The following is a 17500-nucleotide window of genomic DNA, read 5'->3' on the forward strand; positions in this document are numbered from 1 at the left end:
ACACTGTGTGTATGGGGAGAGGTGCTTGTGACTACTGTAAACCGTGAACTGACCTCTGTAGCACAGCCAGTGTGCTAGGGTGGAGCCTGTGCACTCCGTCCAGCACAGCCAGTTTGCCCTCGAGTGCAGCACACACCAGAGGAGCGTCACACCACACTGTGTGTATGGGGAGAGGTGCTTGTGACTACTGTAAACCGTGAACTGACCTCTGTAGCACAGCCAGTGTGCTAGGGTGGAGCCTGTGCAGTCCGTCCAGCACAGCCAGTTTGCCCTCGAGTGCAGCACACACCAGAGGAGCGTCACACCACACTGTGTGTATGGGGAGAGGTGCTTGTGACTACTGTAAACCGTTGAACTGACCTCTGTAGCACAGCCAGTGTGCTAGGGTGGAGCCTGTGCAGTCCGTCTAGCACAGCCAGTTTGCCCTCGAGTGCAGCACACACCAGAGGAGCGTCACACCACACTGTGTGTATGGGGAGAGGTGCTTGTGACTACTGTAAACCGTGAACTGACCTCTGTAGCACAGCCAGTGTGCTAGGGTGGAGCCTGTGCAGTCCGTCCAGCACAGCCAGTTTGCCCTCGAGTGCAGCACACACCAGAGGAGCGTCACACCACACTGTGTGTATGGGGAGAGGTGCTTGTGACTACTGTAAACCGTGAACTGACCTCTGTAGCACAGCCAGTGTGCTAGGGTGGAGCCTGTGCAGTCCGTCCAGCACAGCCAGTTTGCCCTCGAGTGCAGCACACACCAGAGGAGCGTCACACCACACTGTGTGTATGGGGAGAGGTGCTTGTGACTACTGTAAACCATGAACTGACCTCTGTAGCACAGCCAGTGTGCTAGGGTGGAGCCTGTGCAGTCCGTCCAGCACAGCCAGTTTGCCCTCGAGTGCAGCACACACCAGAGGAGTGTCACACCACACTGTGTGTATGGGGAGAGGTGCTTGTGACTACTGTAAACCATGAACTGACCTCTGTAGCACAGCCAGTGTGCTAGGGTGGAGCCTGTGCAGTCCGTCTAGCACAGCCAGTTTGCCCTCGAGTGCAGCACACACCAGAGGAGTGTCACACCACACTGTGTGTATGGGGAGAGGTGCTTGTGACTACTGTAAACCGTGAACTGACCTCTGTAGCACAGCCAGTGTGCTAGGGTGGAGCCTGTGCAGTCCGTCCAGCACAGCCAGTTTGCCCTCGAGTGCAGCACACACCAGAGGAGCGTCACGCCACACTGTGTCTCCTGTAGCCATGGTAGATCTCTGCTGTATCAGGTCCCTGCTGGTCATGTCCTGGTCCACAGAGGTCAACAGTTAACTCTCTCATACTAATATTTCGGGAACCATGTACAAGTATATAACACAAAATGTATAAATACAAAATTAGGTTACATTATAAAATTTAATAACAATTATATTTAATTAAACAGTTTTATAGAAGGCCTAAATATGCTGCAGACAGTTTATTTAAACATTTACAACTGAAATCTATTACTTATGTTGCATCACCAATACCTTTTAAATATAGAGCTAAGTTTTATGAAGGTTATATTTGTAAAAGTTTTATTTTATAAGAAAGTCCACACTTTTATCTATTGCCATCCATTTTGTGGTACTTATCATATCTGAAAACAACCTTTTGTATACTGTCATCATAAAATATTACCACCTAAATTAACAGTGACTGCAATGCAATAATTTTATCACTATTGCCATCATTGCAATGGTGACCTCCAAAACGGTGTTGAGAAAAGTAGATAGGCAACGGGCACTAAATTGAGGTTGTTTGGGTGGATATCAAATTGTTACTAGAAAAATGCTGTGTGAAATTGGAACATGTTTCTTGATTGTATAAGCATTCAATAACATTTTTTACAGAAAAATCCTCATATAACAAAGTAATTGTTAAATGTCTGTTTATTTTCACTTTCTAAACCGAATCACTAAGGTTGGTGATCACTGAGGGTTGTCAACTCTGTTTCTTGTTATGAACATTCTTTCGGCCATCTATTAAAGCTCTTATCATTTGAATGCCATTCAAATAATAAAAAAATAGTATTTTTTATGAGTATATGAATTTTATTAATTTATCGCTGTAATGTAATCCTATAATATTTTTTCACACTGCTTCCACCCTTTTAGTGCCAATAAAACAACAGCATATACTTCACAGTTGCCATAAGTCTCAATTGACAGAAGTATTTGAAATATGCCTTAACAGATGTAAAAACAATCGTTATTGCCTTAATTGTATCCGAGGGTTACTAACAAATAACAGCAGGCACTCATCTGCAGTGGCAGAATTTAAAAACAACACTTTAAAAACACTTCATACATTACATAATAATGGTATAAATACCGATCCTTGTAAGACTGAGTGCTTGTAAGACCTTCAAGCAAATTTTAAAAAGCTTCATTTATACAATTTCCATTATTTATAAAGTCTAATTCAACTAAGTGAAAGTGTACTTTATGCCCTAAGGATAGATATTTGTCCCTTATTGCCTAAGAGAAAGCTGCCTGACCTTGCCTTGTCTAATATAAAGTGCAGAGTGTACCTGGTACAGTACGATGGGCTCCACCGTGTAGCCGAGAGAATGGGCCAGCAGTGACACCAGTGTAGACTTGCCACAGCCCCGCGGTCCCACCACACAAATGTCTCCTGCCAGGTGATTCTGCAGTAGCCCCACCAGACCCCTCCGCAGGCTCTCTGTCTCCACAGTGAGGGGTGTGCGTTGGGGAGACGGTACCAAACCACATGCCACCTGTGAAAAATAAAAAAAACTCTTATAAAAACTTAAATTTCATCATATTTCAAAAATCAAATACACTATTAAAATGGTCACAGGAGGTCTTTTGTAACTTACTCTAAAAGGATACAGGTGAGAGACTTATCTTATATCAAAAAATTGTTTACTTTACCTGAGGAGACTGATGTTTTTGAAAGAGATAGATCTCAAAGAGTCATATTTGCTGATCTTAAATCCATATACAATAATCAGAATGCCAACTTCGTAGAATTGACAGTATTGAATAACATTTTTTAGCAGGCAAAGATGAACGCATTTCTTAAGTGTGGTAGAATGAGTAAGAACAAAGGTTACAGCCTTAAATATTTTACTTCATATTCATTCATGAGACATCAGACTGACTTGACTCGTGAAACTGAAATGGACAATGTAAAGAATAAGGGTCCTTTCCATAGTCTTTTTGTTTTTCAAATCTAACTCATCCTTAATTATCTATGTGGTGGTAACAGTTATTAAAAAAATCTACAATTGTTCATGGTTTCCTGACCACTTTGGTATTGATGTAGTGGTTTGAAGTTCAAGAAATGGTTGTTACAAAATGAAACCAACTATAAGTCTAAGAGCCACAGATCATTACCTCTAGTGAAGTCTCAGAGGAGCAACACAACGGTATTGATGTGATAGTGTGAAGTTCAAGATATGGTTGTTACAAAATGAAACCAACTATTAATCTAAGAGCTACTGATCGTTACCTCTAGTGAAGTCTCAGAGGAGCAACACAACGGTATTGATGTGATAGTGTGAAGTTCAAGATATGGTTGTTACAAAATGCAAAATGAAACCAACTATTAATCTAAGAGCTACTGATCGTTACCTCTAGTGAAGTCTCAGAGAAGCAACACAACGGTATTGATGTAGTAGTGTGAAGTTCAAGATATGGTTGTTACAAAATGAAACCAACTCTAAGTCTAAGAGCCACCGCGTTACCTCTAGTGAAGTCTCAGAGAAGCAACACAACGGTATTGATGTGGTAGTGTGAAGTTCAAGATATGGTTGTAACAAAATGAAACCAACTATTAATCTAAGAGCCACTGATCGTTACCTCTACTGAAGTCTCAGAGGAGCAACACAACGGTATTGATGTGGTAATGTGAAGTTCAAGATATGGTTGTTACAAAATGCAAAATGAAACCAACTATAAGTCTAAGAGCCACTGATCGTTACCTCTAATGAAGTCTCAGAGAAGCAACACAACGGTATTGATGTGGTAGTGTGAAGTTCAAGATATGGTTGTAACAAAATGAAACCAACTATAAGTCTAAGAGCCACTGATCGTTACCTCTACTGAAGGTCTCGGAGAAGCCACACTTCAGAGAAGCAACAGTTCTTCCTTCCCCAGGTGCCAGGGACACAGTGGCCAGGGCTGTCTCCTCTGGCCGGATCTGGAAGGAGGCAAGGATATTCTCGACTGCCCCCCTCCCCTCCTTAGGTAGCAGGTAGTGGTGGGGGTAGAGGCGGGAGAGACAATCCTGTACGCTGAGCCAGGGGAATGCTGCCTGAGAACACAAAAGTGTGATCAAACTGAAGTTATACAAACACATCACACTGAAGTTATACAAACAGATAACACAGAAGTTATACAAACAGATCAAACTGAAGTTAAACAAACACATCACACAGAAGTTATACAAACAGATAACACTGAAGTTATACAAACAGATTACACTGAAGTTAAACAAACAGATCAAACTGAAGTTATACAAACAGATCACACAGAAGTTATACAAACACATCACACTGAAGTTATACAAACAGATAACACAGAAGTTATACAAACAGATCAAACTGAAGTTATACAAACACATCACACAGAAGTTATACAAACAGATAACACTGAAGTTATACAAACAGATTACACTGAAGTTATACAAACAGATCAAAACTGAAGTTATACAAACAGATCACACAGAAGTTATACAAACAGATAACACTGAAGTTATACAAACAGATACACTGAAGTTATACAAAGAGATTACACTGAAGTTATGCAAACAGATCAAACTGAAGTTATACAAACAGATCAAAACAGTGAAGTGTATTTATTTACACCTAATCCAGAACTCATCTAGTCTAATTTCACCAAAATGCTTAGTAGATTTAAATGATCAAAATGTGTATTATAAAATATTGTTTGTCCAACAAGGAGGTTTACATGTTTTTGCTTCAATGACATGGTAATTTACTTGCCAATAATTTTGAAACTTTACACACTTTTCAATTAGAATATAAAAAAAATGTTGTATAAAACTCTCTCATGTTCTCAGAAGCGGAAAGGTGGTGTAAGAAAAATATTTCCAATGAAGTGTATACATTATTTTTATATAGCTTACAAAATAAATTGTTGTTTCAAATGTAATTTTATGGAAACGTTTTTAACTAAATACCAATGGAAAGTGGATCTTAAAACCAATTTATTCAAACAGAAACCAATCCACAGTGACACACTGGTAACAACAGTAAAAATAATGACATACATTAAGAAAAATATTCTGTGGTGTCCTCAGAAATTCCTCTTTGATAAAGCTCACAATTCCGCTTCTGGAAACATGAGATACTTGTAAGTTTTACGTACCATTCTTAGTTAATACAAATTATAATTAATTGAAAATCGTGTAAGGTTTCAAAATGATTAGCCAGTAAATAAGAATACCTTGGAAGCTTGAAAGTGTAAACCTCTTCATGGGACACACTATTTATTTTAATGGTATATAATGTACTCACCAAGAGGTGGGCTGCCTTGTCGAGATTGTCTGTAGGGAAGTCTGGCAGGCCAAGAGCAGCAGACTCTGGGGCAAGCAAAGCAAACGAAGCTGAAACAAGCTGAGTAAGCTTGGATTCTGAAACATTTTGGTAGTGAGCTTGCAACGAACTCAGGGTGTCCTGAAACAGAAATTCTGATATGAAAAGATTGCCTGTAGGAAAGACTAAGTCAACAGATTCAGGCTATATCAAACCAATTATAAAGACAAGTTGAGCGATTCTACAGTTTCAGACTTGTGCAATGAGTTTAGAGTATCTTGCAAAGAAAAATTTTGCCTGTTAAAAGTAACTACTAACAGACCAGGATAAGCAGATTCAGGAGCAAGCAAAGCAAATTACGCAAAAACAAGCTGTACTCAGCAAATAAAGCTAGTTTGCAAACTGTAACTGCTAAGGAATTTAATTTTTGAATACTTTGGATTCTATATGTTAAACAGAAATTTAAGACTAGATATTTAAAATGTGGGAAAAATATGTAAGTCAAAGGCAGAAGATTCAGGGAAAAACAAACCAAAGTATAAAAACTATTTGTGTGAGACTCCAAACTTCTGTGACGAGTTTAAATTGTCATGTAAAAGAAAGTTGTTGGTCCAAAGAACTCCAGCCATCTCAAAAACATGTCTTGTGAAGTGAGACAAATGGAGTAGCCGGTGGCCACTCTGTCTAAGATGTCGGTCCTTACGTTTTAGTTAGAGATAGCAAAAGTTCAAATTATGTCTATGACTATTGCACTTTTTATCAGTACTGTTGACCTTGTACTGTATGTCCTCCTTGTATTCTCCTCCTCATCCTCTTTGATAAGATTCTTGCAAAGGCCAGTGTCCAATGAATATGGACGGGGATAAGGCTGTAAAAGGAATATGGCTGTCCTTATTTCAAAACACACATGAGAACAAAAGATTTAGTGATAAGCTAGGTGAATTGGCTCTGTAAGTCTGTAAAGTTTAATATGATAGGGGTTCTGATTTCCAATATTGCTTGCGAGAAAGTCTGGCAAGCCTTCAGATCAGTAGCGTTAAAACCACATGATGCAGATAAGATGAACAAGATTTTAATATGAGCCTCAAGTTTTGCATCAGAGGATTCCAAAATTATGTTTAAGACAATTGGGAGACAAAAAGAAGCGTATTATTATTGATGAACACAATTGATGCAGAGACAAGACGAACAAGTTTATAATCCGAGACTGCTGCACAATTTGGCATCAAGTCTTGCATCAAAGGTTGTGCCATATGAAGCTTACAGAAAAGTCTTCTATGAGAAGCCCTGCCACATCAAGCTTGGCAAGCAAATCTTGCATCAGAGACCCTACCATCTTAGGATTATATGTAAGAAAGGGTGTCAATTACAATGGATCAGATGTATACTTTGAACATGAATATTTTTTATTATTTAGGACTCACAGGTAAATCCAATTTGGCAGAGTGGAAAAATGTTTATAAAACAAGATGCAGTAATTTGTATTGTTGTTCAGGTGCAGCTGAAACTTTACAGTGACTCAATAACACTGTAGGGCCAGAGAGCTAACTGATAAAGCACATGCAAGTCTTGAGTAATATAGTACGGTACATGTATACATCTACAGTATGTACTGCATGCACCCTAATGACTTAATTTCTCTCCTACACAGTGTCCTGTCAACATGTGTCTCTAGATTCAACTTTATGTCATGTGTACAGTTGCTTTACATCTCATAAAGCTGTAAAGCATCTACAACTAAAAGAGTGAAATAAAACAAATACTTATAGATGAAATATTTCTGCTTGTGATCTACCATTGATTTTAATTTTATTTCTATTAAATTTAATGCTACCTTTAACCTACTAAAAACTTAAATATTGGGGAAGAACTGTAGTAGATACTAGTGGGTTTACTTTCAAATATAGTTGTAACTATCAAGATTTTTATTAAATAGCTTTCTTTTGTTTAAATGTGTGGGTGACCTATTTTACATTTGACCTACTATAAGTATGATTGCATTTCAATGGTATCGTAATGATAAAAATAATTTTCACTTTGGTCTAGATTTTCGTGAATTTCCTGTACAACTAATAACCTAATCCTCTGACTTTTTCTCAATATTTCTCTATCTAAATCACAAAATATACACAAATTTTATAAGAAACCTTATAAATTATCATATTTTAAAATTAAAAAAGGCAAAACAAAATCAACCACTATGTACATATACTTGTATATATATATATATATATATATATATATATATATATATATATATATATATATTTTACATGGTAATTTTTATGTGCATTTTTCTGTATTTGGCAATGTGTTTAGTAAATTGTTGGGATTTAATTGTGTTACAACTGTTAGTACTTCTCAGATAAACTGTAAGTTTCCATCAATGTTAATTGTTCTTATTGTTTAAATTGTGTTTCTATATCATTATAGATTGGATTAGATGATATCGATTTTGTTCCTGTTACAATCTGATGGCTAATGAATGTTTTATTCTTTAATTGAAATTGTTTAGTTAAAGTTTTGATCAATGCTAAAATTAAACTTGCACAATTAAGCAATTGATTGAAACCACAAGTTTGTTATAAAACAATTTTGAAATTCAATTATGATGAATCAAGTTTAATACAGACGCCCACAAGATTCACACGGCAAATCGCTTAGCACTTGTGAGTTGCGTGTGGTTTCGAATGATTCGCAGGAGCCAGTCAACTGTCGTAATTAGTTCCCCGCACATTTCCGCTTGTCTCTGCCTCCGTACTTCCGTTTCCGGTCGTGTTATCAATCTCACAGCCGAGGTCTGATCAATGCCACGTGCTTGAACCCGGGTTAGATATACTCATCAACGTCACGGCACGTCACGTCACGTTACGGCGCGCGGCATAGTGAGTGGGGAGAGACATCCAGTAGACCAAGGCCCTCCCCCCACTCCTCACTGGTGAAACCGCTCTGGCCTGGCTGGCTCCACTAGCCACTCGCCTATGCACTCTCAGTAAGCCGCATCAGTCAGAGCGTGTACACTGTCTACTGCATCCTGTGTACTGTAATCACGCTCTGGCCTGGCTGGCTCCACTAGCCACTCGCCTATGCACTCTCAGTAAGCCGCATCAGTCAGAGCGTGTACACTGTCTACTGCATCCTGTGTACTGTAATCACGCTCTGGCCTGGCTGGCTCCACTAGCCGCTCGCCTATGCACTCTCAGTCAGTAAGCCGCATCAGTCAGAGCGTGTACACTGTCTACTGCATCCTGTGTACTGTAATCACGCTCTGGCCTGGCTGGCTCCACTAGCCGCTCGCCTATGCACTCTCAGTAAGCCGCATCAGTCAGAGCGTGTACACTGTCTACTGCATCCTGTGTACTGTAATCACGCTCTGGCCTGGCTGGCTCCACTAGCCGCTCGCCTATGCACTCTCAGTAAGCCGCATCAGTCAGAGCGTGTACACTGTCTACTGCATCCTGTGTGTACTGTAATCACGCTCTGGCCTGGCTGGCTCCACTAGCCGCTCGCCTATGCACTCTCAGTAAGCCGCATCAGTCAGAGCGTGTACACTGTCTACTGCATCCTGTGTACTGTAATCACGCTCTGGCCTGGCCTGGCTCCACTAGCCGCTCGCCTATGCACTCTCAGTAAGCCGCATCAGTCAGAGCGTGTACACTGTCTACTGCATCCTGTGTACTGTAATCACGCTCTGGCCTGGCTGGCTCCACTAGCCGCTCGCCTATGCACTCTCAGTAAGCCGCATCAGTCAGAGCGTGTACACTGTCTACTGCATCCTGTGTACTGTAATCACGCTCTGGCCTGGCTGGCTCCACTAGCCGCTCGCCTATGCACTCTCAGTAAGCCGCATCAGTCAGAGCGTGTACACTGTCTACTGCATCCTGTGTACTGTAATCACGCTCTGGCCTGGCTGGCTCCACTAGGCTCGCTCTCGCACACTCTCAGCACATCAGTAGAGTGTAGTCAGAGCGTGTACACTGTCTACTGCATCCTGTGTACTGTAATCATAAGGATTATATTGAATTTCTTAAAATCATGCACGAAGACCTGGAGTTTTCAAATTACCATAAATGCACCAAATATCTACCTTGCCGTTTCTTCTTTTACTTCTGTTCGTGGCGCTTAAGCAGAACACGCGAATAGCACATATTGTTCATCCTGATCTGTCGTAAACACGGAAACCGAGAGATGTCGTCATGAAAAGACAGACCTAATTGTTTTCTAGTAATCACTGCGATACATATTGCATTGTACACATCTACTAGTAGAAGGCTTGTTGATCTATCTCTCACATTCAGTAATAATATCCAAATAATACGTGTTATGATTACAATGTCTGGTCAGCCATCATTACATTATAACTATGGCCAATAAAGGATATGATGGATCACGTCAGCCACATTGTTTTTACGCGCTTTTATTATCGTAATAATGTTTAATGGAACTAAATCATGTTGCAGTTGATAGGAAATTTAAATGTAAAGTATAAATATAGGAATGTCAATTAACTTGTACATTTACATTATTTGAAAATATTGATAGTTACATTGCTCCAAACTATTGCCTCATTCTTCCACAGTATTCCATGCTACTATCATATAATTTTTGAACTATGTTTTTTGCTCCAATTTAAGGATTTTGTACATAATTCTACTCTACAATTATGTAACGTTTTTGAACCTTTTTCTTATGACCATTGCTTCATTTCAGAAATGTATTTAGTGTTATCACATTTTTGTATAGTATTATCACTGTCTAAGTTTTGTTCAGTAATCCCTGAAACCATTGGATTGTATAGTATTCTCTGATACCATTATTTAATTTAATTGTCACAGTGTTCCCTGCTACCATTAACTAATTTTTGTTCAATATTCCCTGCTACCATTGTCTAGTTTTTGTACAGTACTCCCTACTACCATTGTCTCAATTTTGTACAGTATTCCCTCCTAATATTATCTAATTTTGGTTCAGTATTCCGTTATACCATTATGTTTTTTCCAGTATTCTCTGAAACCATTATCTAATGTTTGTACAATATTCCCTGCTACCATTGTCTCGATTTTGTACAGTATTCTCCATACCATTATCTTTTTGTATTGTATTCTCTGATACCATTATCTAATTTTTCTATAGTGTTCTCTGATACCATTATCTAATTTTTCTATAGTGTTCTCTGATACCACTATCTAATTTTTCTATAGTGTTCTCTGATGAATAAAATTATCTAATTTTTGAATAGGGTTCCGTGATACCGTACAGTATTCCGTTCTACTATTATATAATAAAACATTACACGTTGTTATCGAAGCCATAGCAATAAAAACAAATTGAATCGAGTAAAGTACGTGTACAAGTGACGCCGCTATAATAGGGGTCCTTATCATGACCCTCCTGGCCGACTGACTACAAACGCCTCATCCCTCCCCTGACTGCGTGCGATCAGGCTGTTGAGTAAGAGTCACGGCCGGGGAGTGGGGGCGTGGCGAGAGATTAGGCCGTTACCAGGGCTTGGCACGGCGCGGGGGTGGCAATTGTTTCTAACACCCCGCAGACATGCAGCTGTACAAAGTTGGCCGTTTAAAACAATTACAGGCTCGCGTCTGTCGACACTCGAGGGAAACGACCCCCGGCCGATATCACAGCTCAATAAACAATATAGCCGGGGACTCGGTGTCAGGGGTGGGCTTACCACAACGTCTGAACCCTGGTGAATCAAGACTTCATTCCCAACACATTTTGTGCATCGAATGCAGTTTGAGAACGGTTTTGAAACCAAAGGGAGCGAATTGAAAACAGTCTAATCTGTAAATGTTGTTAGTTGAAACCAAGAATACGAATACCAAGACATTTCAAGAACTACAATTTGTAATTAGCAGCCTGTCTCAATTTTGCCGTATCTGGCAAAATTGCAAAAACCTTTTCTCTGTGCGATTGGTTCAGTTTTTAACAAGTGCACAGATTTTTGCTTCAGAAATGGCAAATGCTGCAAGGAGTTTAATCGACACGGTAGTGGAGTGGCTAGAACCTATTAATTATTCCACGATTTATAGAAAGTCGAATAATATTAATTAGAGTCTGGCTTTGGTTAACCTAACCTCACTGCAATACATGACAAACTTGAATCCCACGGCACCCAAGACTTAGATATCCCCTGTGAATTAGACAATTTCAAAACCACAGAACACTACTTGTTCAAATAAAAAAAAAACCTTTGGACTAACTCATCTGAAATATGGTGTCCCACAGGGTGCAATCATCAGTCCAGTTCTTTTCCTGATTTATTCCGATTAGATAGGGTCATCACGTCTGCACGGATTACTTGTGAAGCCAAACTGACGACCTTACTCTCTATTTCACTAGTACACCAAAATCAATTTTGGAACGGCAGACTTTTATTAAGATAAACAACTAACTGCATCCAACAGTTCAATGCCTCAAGAAGAATGCTTATAGATCCTTGTTTAATGCTTTGCTTTGTTACCTTTAGAAAAGAGTGGTGTGCTAACTGACATAGCAGCAGATAACATATTGTAAGAAGTATATTATTCTAAATTACTGGAAATATGCTTTGATTGGTGGCTTATGTAAAATGACAATGTTCATTAATTATCCTCTATATTTATACTTTGAGTCAATTACTGCCCTATTCAGGCTTTGATGACGGCGTAGTGTGGTGGTTTGGGATCCACCTTTAAGAAGTTGGTCCCAGGTTAAATGTTAAAGAGGGCTTCTTAGCCCTAACTTCGCCTGGTGAAATAAGAAATCCCTTTCCTTAACTTATTATGGCCTGATTTCTCCCATCTCACCTACGGGATCGTGTTATTGAGAGCCTGTACATTCAATTCAAGGAACGCTTGAGTAGCAAAAGCAAATGATTCGAGTGTTATAACGAGTCCAGGAAGGAGTGTTAGGAATTAATTCTACACCTGACGAAGAAGACAGATTTCATTCCTAGAAATGTTGTGTTATGCCTTTTGTAACATATACCGATGGCAAATATCTGAAATCGTATCGTATTATCCTTACAGACCTTTCATCGCCAATAACAAAGGACCGCTACTGCTCTCAGGATGCGGGATATTGTAGGCTCCAAGGGGGATCCGAACCGTGTAGAGATGGGTTTCTAAACTCCACGTAATTACGCAGCGATTCGCCACAACAGTACAATGGATTGTGTGGTAACAAATAACGAGTTTCTGTACTGCGGACCATTCATTCCATTACCGGCGCTTGTGTTAAATTTTGTGCGCCGCGAGGTCGCCACAACAGTACAATGGATTGTGTGGTAACAAATAACGAGTTTCTGTACTGCGGACCATTCATTCCATTACCGGCGCTTGTGTTAAACTTTGTGCGCCGCGAGGTCGCCACAACAGTACAATGGATTGTGTGGTAACAAATAACGAGTTTCTGTACTGCGGACCATTCATTCCATTACCGGCGCTTGTGTTAAACTTTGTGCGCCGCGAGGTCGCCACAACAGTACAATGGATTGTATGGTAACAAATAACGAGTTTCTGTACTGCGGACCATTCATTCCATTACCGGCGCTTGTGTTAAACTTTGTGCGCCGCGAGGTCGCCACAACAGTACAATGGATTGTATGGTAACAAATAACGAGTTTCTGTACTGCGGACCATTCATTCCATTACCGGCGCTTGTGTTAAACTTTGTGCGCCGCGAGGTCGCCACAACAGTACAATGGATTGTATGGTAACAAATAACGAGTTTCTGTACTGAGGACCATTCATTCCATTACCGGCGCTTGTGTTAAACTTTGTGCGCCGCGAGGTCGCCACAACAGTACAATGGATTGTGTGGTAACAAATAACGAGTTTCTGTACTGCGGACCATTCATTCCATTACCGGCGCTTGTGTTAAACTTTGTGCGCCGCGAGGTCGCCACAACAGTACAATGGATTGTGTGGTAACAAATAACGAGTTTCTGTACTGCGGACCATTCATTCCATTACCGGCGCTTGTGTTAAACTTTGTGCGCCGCGAGGTCGCCAGGAATACACTGAATTGGCGCAACACATAACTTTTGTGCCGCAACTTTCACCGCGATCACGAACTCCTGTCTGTTTGGCTCCGGGAATAGAGTCAACTCCGGCATTCCCACACTAAGTTACCCACCTACAAGTTGTACTCGGTACACTTCGTAATGATTCACTTGTTGAGACAACGTTTTATGCGACTCTAACAAAAATGCATGAAACAAAAACAACTCAGGCATTAATTCACCACATCCGTTACGTCAGTTATATTTTTATTACTATGTTGTGAGGCAAATTTTTCGTTACATTTTAAAGGATTTTTTATTACTGATCATAGTATAGGGCTTCAACTACAGGAGATGTTATATACCATTCGTACCAAGAGGAGATTTGTTAAAACTATATTATTCGGATTTCAAAAGACGGATTTATAGAAGGATTTCTCTACTCCCCCCGCATACGCGTGTAATACAAAAATAAACTGTACCAATCACGGATCAGTCATTAAACATTTGATAATGATTTGATGATGAAAGGTTGCGTCTCCTATTTTCATGTAACAAGTATCATTATCAAAACTTTTGTACTCTCAAGCACCGTAACAAAACTTACTTTTGCCACTCTAAAATAACTCAATATACAATAGAGCCAAAGCCTAGCATCAAGCATGGACCTAAGATTATATGCTATCAAAAACAATAATTATATAAATTATCAGAATTGTAAAATCATTCCGTACTAAGCAAGGTGTAAGTCGTGTAAGCTCGGTGATGTGTGTAAAACTTCAAGCCATTAGGCTACATGTGTTACCATGTCACATGTTAAAATGTCATACAATAATACTCGATATGTTTATAAATTTATTTATTCTGAGATTGTGTCGATGCTGTCATGGTTACCCAAATATCAATTTATAAATCTCCGCTACCGCTCAGCAAAATAATTTGGAGTGACATGCACCACCATCGAACTAGATGTTGTTTATATAGAAATAAAGGTTCGTTCAAACTTTCAATGTATGGGCCAGTTCGTCGTCGAGATATCGTGCGGACAGACAGACAGACAGTGATGCAGCCCGTCCAGTGGACATTTGTTGTTGGTCATTTAAAATAGGCTCACAAATCCAAACTTGTAGCTGTGACCGGACTATCTCTCTCGTGTGTATTACCTTTCTTTTACTTATATAACTTTCTTCCACGGTCTTCTGTCCTAAATATCGTCTCTCTTTCATTCACTGGCACCTCTTCACTCTTCATCGACTCCTACCGATTCCCCTCCTCCTCCCCTCATCACCCTACCCACACCTGCTACACTTCGTTACCTTTCCCTCACACACCCATCCCTCCTTTCACCCTCACAAAATACAATTCCCTAAGTAAGATACGCATACATTAGTTTACGTTTCACTAAATATCTGTAATTGTCGGTAAATATTGTGCCTCTTTTTTGCTATCATTTCTACACCTGAAAGAGATATGATATACTTATGAAACTAAAAAAGTTGTAATTATAGTAAAAACTTTGCGAAGTATGAACTTTATACCTTAAAACATACAGACATGCCTACTTAGAGAATTGTTTAAGGAGCTCAAATTACTGACATTGCCTGCGCTGTACGTGCCTGAGACGAGCATGTTCTGTCGTTTCAGGTGTACGTTGGTGCAAGGTAGGTATGCCCATGGCTATAATACAAGAGCTGGAGAAAACTACAGAGTTGCTCAACACAGGCTACAGCTTCATGGCCATCTCCCATCTCAGATGGGTGTCAGATTTATTAATGGTTAGCCAGAAACAATATAATGTATCACAAATCAATCGACATTAACAAAAGCGTTAAAAGAATATTTAATAGCAAACGCATTTTATTGAGTGGCTAGGTTCCTGGAGCACAGCAACCAACGTTGTCAGAGCTGAAAGACGTGGGGAGCTGAAGGGCGTGCGATTCAGTATGCCAGATTTAAATATATGTGTATACGAGTAATTGTGATACTTATTGAATACATTTGTCTACATATTTTTAAACTTGAAAGTTTTAAAAGTTTAATTAAAAATTTTTTAACATGGCGAAGTTTATTGACTGAAAAATAGGATTAGTGACGCATGTCAAACAATTTTGTGTAATTGTGAAATAATGACAATGAAGAATTATTGAATACTTATTATGACCTGACAAATAAAATGGTGAAATTTGATTGAATAATGTATGGACACCCTGTATATTAGTCGCTGAATGTATAGAGTTTAGAAAACAATGCATTAAATGTTCCCTAGAGAAAACAAATTAGAAAAGTATTCAAAACACCTGGTTTTTGTAATAACATTCCACTTATAATCTATCTTCATGTTTAATGTAAATTGTTCCCGAAATACTTTACTCAAATCCCAAATGTACTCTAAAGACCTAATGTAATTATGTTTGTGATAAATGACCGACCAGGTTCTAACTTATCATACTTGAATTCTTGTAGAAACGAACTAATTAATTATTTTTGCATTCAATTTATCAAATTCCTCGGTATGCTGCTGTTGGTGATGGAGGGTAATTATAACACAGAATAAACATATTTTAGTTTTATACACACAGTAGGACTATTACAGTGTTTATTGACAGTTTAGTTTATTAAAAGACAAGACGTGATTAGATTCAAAAGATAATTTAAAATTCGTGTGTCACTCTATTTTATGCTGTTTAGCACTGAATAATTTATTTAAACATATTTAAATAATACTACAAAGACGTATAACTGAGAAAAACTTGTCGAAAAAAGTAAAAGTAAAAAGAAATAAACGCCACGCTTGCCTCTTCCAGCAATGATAAAGGCAACACGACTCGAGTGACCGAGCACGAATCTCACGCGAAAGGAACCGAACTAATTAAATTTCGAATCAGTCAGTAACCGTGAATCGATGGCGGTGAAGGGGGTGAAGAGGGGCGCAGTGGGAGGGTGGATGGAGTGATACTGGCAAACAAAGAAATGTCGGGGTTTCGTGACCGAGTGAATAAAATGCGGGCCCAAACCCCCGGTCTCCGCCAGTCGTCGTGCGTGCCCCGGACTGTCTTGTCTGCTGGTCTCCCCACGACACAGCCGCTGCGCTGGCTACACAAGTCACTCGTCCTATACTGGCAGGCGGACATGCGGCCACTGGACTAGCGCGCCTTCAATCTGTCGTCACTGGCAATACGCGTACAGTAGCAAAATTGCATCTCGCGGAATGAAGGCCTCCTAGTGAACAGTTCAGGTAAATCCAACTGTTTATATTTTGGTGAACTATCAATTAAAAAACGGCTTGTTTTAAAAGATAATACAAAGTTTAGTTAGGTAAAAATATATCTTACTCTGCTAAATATTGTAACTTAAACATATCAAACGAACGGTTTAAATCAAATATACACTAGACAGTCTTCGTGGTTATAGATAAAGGCATAATAATTCTAGTGTGATCAAATAATCCCTTATGTAATAATATTGCATGCATTGATATAGATAAACATTTTCTCCTCTAAGACTACTATATCTATTGTACAAATGTGTATGCTATAGTACCAACTATGGTTTGATTTCATCGTGGGCACGAACACGGTAAAGTTTATTTCAGACTAAAATCTATAGTAGATTATACCAAGACTAAGCTTCCGTGTTTATTTGTAGTAATAAACTTGTACACACACACACACATGTACTGTTTCCTAACCCAAAAGTAGGAAAAGTATTTCCAGAAATATTCGTTGAAGTACACATTAGTGTACTTGTTATTACACATTTATATCACAACAAACTTTACAATATTTTATTACAGCTTTTTAAATTGATTATGAAGCGGATGTGCTACATGGGGAATTTGCCTTTCAAAATACGAAGTATTTTATATAAATGTATTTAAAAAATGTATTGAAAATAAATAATTATTTTTATTTATTATTTATACATTAATTTATACAAGTTTTTATCTATATTTCTAT

General features: G+C 39.1%; 1 protein-coding gene across 1 annotated transcript in view; it reads right to left on the reverse strand.

The window, feature by feature from the left end:
- The window catches only part of LOC124366641 (von Willebrand factor A domain-containing protein 8), a 123816-nt gene that overhangs the window by 57414 nt on the left and 48902 nt on the right, over positions 1–17500 (reverse strand). Inside the window, exons 6-10 of the mRNA XM_046823240.1 lie at positions 5525–5683; positions 4055–4299; positions 3146–3158; positions 2552–2758; positions 1126–1286 (exon numbers count right to left, since the gene is read on the reverse strand). Of these exons, the coding sequence (XP_046679196.1) occupies positions 1126–1286; positions 2552–2758; positions 3146–3158; positions 4055–4299; positions 5525–5683 (785 nt within the window). The remainder of the gene's footprint in view (positions 1–1125; positions 1287–2551; positions 2759–3145; positions 3159–4054; positions 4300–5524; positions 5684–17500) is intronic.

The sequence above is a fragment of the Homalodisca vitripennis genome, chromosome 7 (genome assembly GCF_021130785.1).
Source record: "Homalodisca vitripennis isolate AUS2020 chromosome 7, UT_GWSS_2.1, whole genome shotgun sequence".
NCBI classification, from domain to species: Eukaryota; Metazoa; Arthropoda; class Insecta; order Hemiptera; family Cicadellidae; genus Homalodisca; species Homalodisca vitripennis.